The 5,700-nt window shown below is 33.7% G+C and overlaps 1 protein-coding gene across 1 annotated transcript; it reads right to left on the reverse strand.

Moving 5' to 3' along the window:
• Positions 1–1,407: 1,407 nt before the first annotated feature.
• Positions 1,408–5,700, reverse strand: LOC102588342 (calcium uniporter protein 3, mitochondrial-like). Its single transcript, XM_006346811.2, has 3 exons — positions 5,161–5,700; positions 4,363–4,521; positions 1,408–1,548 (listed from the first exon to the last, which is right to left on the reverse strand). The coding sequence occupies exons 1-3, from the start codon at positions 5,698–5,700 to the stop codon at positions 1,408–1,410; spliced, it is 840 nt and encodes a 279-aa protein (XP_006346873.2).

Raw genomic sequence — 5,700 nt, forward strand, 5'->3', positions numbered from 1 at the left:
ATTTTGCAAATTCAGTGGTGCTTGAAAGAAGATTCAACGACCTTTCATTTGATATCTTATGAGCCACCTAACTCAACTTGTACTGAAAGTTATGGTCGTTTGAAGCTGCCCCAAAACTTAAAGGAACTTAGGAATGACTTGAATGAATTTTCTTTAGTGACCTTATTAACACTTACGAAAATTTAAATTCCTCGGTAAATTCTTACTCACAACGAAGAATGGATCAAGTCTAAGCTCAAAAAAATTCCAGGGTGTTATCTCACTCCTTAAAAATAGTCTAAAATAGATTTCCCTAATTTATTCACTTCAAATCATATCACTCTCTCTCTCATCATTCTCCCCTCTCGACTCCTATTTTCATCATCCAATTCTCTCTCCTCATTCTCCCTCACACGATCTTCTTTGGTTAACCCATTCTAAAATAGAATGGAGCACTAAAAGTCAAATATTTGAGGTTTGTAACTGATTCAACTATTATTTCAGTCATGTATATGATTTTCTTAAAAATAGCTTTTCAATTAATATTTACTTCTAATTTTAGATAGTTATCCAGATTAAGGCTGGGCACCGGACCGGAATGGGACCACCGGACCGGAACGAACCGGTACCGAATCGGAACGGGACGGTTTGACCGGGTTGTTGACCGGTACCGGGATGAACCGGACCGGAACTACCGGGATGGAGGCTCGGTTCCGTCCCGTCCCCCTATATACCGGGATAGAACCGGGACGGACCGGAATGGACCGGAACGGAACGGGATAAACGGGACTGCACATATAGCTATTTCAAAAAATATTTTTTTTTTGAGTTATTTTGAATTACGAAAATACGAATGTTTTTTTTTATTTTTCTAAGTTATATTAGTTTATAGTATTTAAGTTTTAAAATTTATAATAATTTTACTTAAGTTTATTTTAAAGATATTTTTTTTAATTTTTACGTATATAAGTTTGTAAGTTAAGTTTAATAAAGTTTTTTTTTTAGTTTTTGAGCTTATGTAGTTATGTTATAAGTTTTAAAGATTTGAATCTTTTGAAGTTTATAAGTTATTAAGTTATACTTATAACTTGTAAGTTAAATAACTTAAGTTTGTAATTTTAAAAAAATTAAATAAACAAAAAGAAATGCTAATAAAAGTAAATAATGACAAAAATATTATTTTTTATTTTAATTAAAAATGATTTACAGGGACCGGACCGGTACCGGACTGGACCGGAACGGAACCGGAATGAATCGGGATGAACCGGTACCGGTATACCGGTACCAAATCATGGTACCGTTCCGTTCCGTGTACCGGTTCAATGTATCCCATCCCGTCCCGAATACTATCGGACCGGAACGAATCGGAATGGTACCGGAACGGACCGGAATGGTACCGGTACAACCCGTTCCGGTGCCCAGCCTTAGTCACGGCTGGTCCACTACAGCGGACCACATCCCACCACAGCGGCCTTGCCCTGGCGGCTTACACGGAGACAGAAGCTCGTAATTTGAGTTCCAAGCTCCCATTTCACAACATACCTTCAACCCTTGACATTCAGAAACTACCTTTTCACGCCAAGATCAGTTTCAGGAGTTCTACTTGCCCGAATTTGATTTCATAAAGTCGTACGGGTTCCTTAACGTCTTAGCTATCCACTCGTGTGATCAAATTCACAATTAGACCCCCCATTCATTAGCAAATTTCCCTAGAACTTACCTGACTCAGATTTCATCCAAATCTGGACTAGGCTACAATTTTTCAAGTCACTCCTCAAAAGTTTTCTGGCCCAAAATATCCTTCCCCATTGGTTTTTCCATAACGACAGGAACATGTTGTTACAGTTTGGCCTCTATTTTTTTAGGTACATTTGTATGTGCCAAGTGAGCCATACTTATAGCCTCTGCAAGATCCACACTAACTCTTTAGAGTTTAGGGGTCACAAAAGATTCGCGATTATGGCTGGGAGAATCTGTTTGGCCCAGTGATTTTTAGGACCACCCATAATGATTTAGTGAACCATAAACATATCCTCTAAAGGATCCACATGACTTTTTATAGCATTTATGATGTTGAAATATAAATTGAATATTTCTCAAATTTTTTAATGTGTATTAGTCCATGTATATTTTGGAATGTGACTAACCAACTATCTTTTTTACCTAATTTTTCTGGGACCATCCTTAATGATCTAGTTAACCATACCTATATCCTCTGTAGGATCCACACCACTGTTTTTAGCGTTTCTCGAAATAGGAATTCAATATTTTCTCAATTTTTTATATGTGTTTATAAGTACATGATTTTTTGAGAAAAGATATCACTATTAAAATAAAACTATTTTTCGAGGATGGGATACTTTTTCCCACCACAAAATATTGTTCGAGTATTTGAAAATATTTTGTCCACATATTTTTTCCCATACTATCAAAATGTCATTGGCAATATGAAACCTCTTTTAGAAATATTATTCTACAAAAGAATTATAGTGCTTCAATTCCCTTTGACAATCATTACACAATGTCAAAGTTCATTCCTAGAAGCATCTATTGCAGGCAAAAAATCACAAACTTTAAGTCTGTGGCCTTTTTTTGTATCACAATTAGACAACCACTTAATATTTAGAATAATAACAATAAAGACAAAAAAATTGTACAATTTGTTTCTATTTAACAATGAAGTTAATAGAAAACCAAAAGTACAACACTGACTTATAAGGTGAAGTTTTCATATTCTTCAAACCAATTGCATGGTCTAATTTATCCATAGTAGGAAACTATAAAAAAAATTAGTTTACAAAAATCAATCACAGTCAAATTTCACACGGAGTACAAAACTAAAAAAAATTAGTCTCCAAACAGAATAAAACATATCCTAATATTATCACATAGATATGCTTTTCTTTTCAAATAGCCTTCCAATATTAACATTTTGATATAGTATCTTATCCAAATAAAATATGCATATCTCATTCTGCAAGCTAAATATTTTTAAAGGCAACACTATTTGTCAAGGAAAATTCATTCAAAAACATATGATTTGCAGATCGTTTTCCAAATACACATGATAAATTTAACTTTTAGAAACTATTTTCCTCCTTAGATAAATAATAAGAAGGTTACCTAGTGTAATCTTTAACTGAAACACCACCAATTCTTCTGGTACATTCTCACTTCACCTTTGCTAAACAAGGCACCAAATTATGGGGAAGTAGTGCATTAATCTTCTACTTCCATGACCTGTTTTCCTCAATCAGTAGAATACAGGAAATACCAACAGTACAATAATTTCCTTAAGATTGGTGTTCATCCTAAATTCCTAAGATACTTAGACCAAAAACTTTGAAGAACTTGATAAAAAAATAACAAAGTTTAAATAATATTTTTGAAACTAGAAAATTAAAACCAGTAAAGAAAACAGAACTAGAAAAAGATTAGAAACAATGTACAAAATATTTTTCTTAAAGAAGAAAATCGAGTCCACTGAATGCACAGTGTCCCCTTAAGGAAATTATTCCCCTCAAGTACATGAGGTTAATGGAATATATCCTCCCAGGATAATACGATCTTACTCGTTGGTGTATCGATACCTATAACCACGGTGTGAGCGAACTACTCAACGACAGTAAAGTACACTTAGAATACTAGATTTAGTAATAGTAGAAGAAGTCCAGAAAATTGGTTCTCTTAAAATGAGAGGACATCCCTCTGTTTTTAGACAACAAAGAATAGTGTGAAAAGGTCCTTTTATAAAAGTCACAACTGCTCATAAAAATCACAATTTTTCATTAAAGTCACAAGTCTTCATAAAAGTCACAACTCTTCATTTTCTATTCATACCTTTTAAAACCAACAATAAGTCACTATTATATTAATGTAATGAAGTGATTAGTGTTTATATTCAATAATAATAATAATGCATGTTAAAAAATGTATAGACACCCGAACTAGAAAACTCAATAAGAAATCCAAAATGTTCTCCACTTAACTAAATATCATACGCAAATTGTTTTAAATCACATATTTCGTAAAAGGAGAAAAAAAAACTGAATAATCTTCCTTCCATCTTTTTTTCTTCATCCTACCTCATAAGAGATTCAGGTACCTTCATTACCAATTAATTGGCGATGATTGAGGATAGTGAACTCGCCGGAGCTCATTATACCTCTGAAGATCGAAATTATGAAGTTTCATAAGTCGTTTTTGCTTTGTACTAAAACGTGCCTGGAAGAAGCCTTGAAAAGAAGGCTCTTTGGATGTCTTAAGAAAGAAAAAATAAGTAGCCATGAAATATGTTGATGTGAGGTAGAAACAAATTGGTTCCATAACATCCCATGTTAGGTCCCAAAAAGTGAACCTCATGAACGCTGCTGTTTGAATTACCAAACATCCAAGTCCAAACCACATTTCTTTACGTACTAATGATTCTGCTTTCTTGTCAATTGATGTTTTTTCCTTTTCCATTTGTTCAAGCTCCTTCATTCTTTCTTTGTCATGATTTGGTTTGTGCATTGGCAATAGTTCTTGCATGGCTCGAACTACCTGTGACAAAAAAGAGGACTAAAAACTTTACACAAACGTACTCCTTTGATCACCTCACACTCAGAGTCAGATAGATGGATTCAAGATTTTGAAGCTTAATGATTTCTTTAGTTATTTCAAATTGATATTTAATAATAACATTGGGGTCACAAGAACATATTTAATGAATGTTTTACTATGCATACAATTTGTGCAAAAGCTTTGAGTTCCCGCAAACCCCAACTTTCCAATTTCTACTTCAAAATGATGTTTATACGATATTCAATTAAATTGTTTGTCTTAATTTGACTTGCATAAAATCTTGTGTTCTTAAATATATTATGTGGATGTTGAAATTTAATTTTTTCAAAATTTAAAAAATGTATCCTTTCGTAACGAACTAAAAAGTTAGGAATACATCTTTTTTATTATGAAGATGTTAATTAGGGTTTTGGGGTCTTTGAAAACGGTCCAACTTATCCACTATTTAGTTACTATTTTATCAGTCAAAGGATAGTTTCTTTGACCAGAAGGTTTTCAAATATTTTAAATTGATAATCATAGTAATTTATAGCATTTTAATATAATTTCTAATTATGTAAATTTATTTATTTAAAAAAAGTTAAAGATTCTAAAGATAAGAAAATAAATTAAACCAACCTGATCAGGGCGGAGAAAAACAAGGTTTCCCAAAACAATAACATCTCCCGATTCATCCATCTTCTTAGCAAACTGAAGGCCTTGATCATCATCCAAACATGTTTCCTTACAAATTTCAATAAATTCAGCGAACAAAATCCAACTCTTCTCCATTTTCCTTAGCCTCGATTTCAACATTTCAAGTTGCGACAACTTTAAAGTCTTTCTCGCATCTGTCATGGACCCCACATCCAATGACTCCTGTCGCGGTGGGGGCCGCGGAAGCAAGAGTACCTCATTAATTAATCTCACCTTATCTCTCGAAATAATGTCCATCCCATGTAATTTATGGCGGAGTTTTTCTCCCATGGCTAGTGACCCTTGGATCTCCGGCGAGGATACCATTGATTGGTAAAGAAATCGCCGTGGATCCATATTTTTATCGGTGGATTTTGCTTCCACCATGGTTGAAGAAGTAATACGACATGCTAAGGTTAGAGATGGAGCACTAAATTTGTATGCACTAAAAATACGCTGAGGTAGTGTTTTCTTGAACGCCAT

This window comes from Solanum tuberosum, unplaced genomic scaffold (assembly GCF_000226075.1).
Source record: "Solanum tuberosum cultivar DM 1-3 516 R44 unplaced genomic scaffold, SolTub_3.0 scf00090, whole genome shotgun sequence".
NCBI lineage: Eukaryota > Viridiplantae > Streptophyta > Magnoliopsida > Solanales > Solanaceae > Solanum > Solanum tuberosum.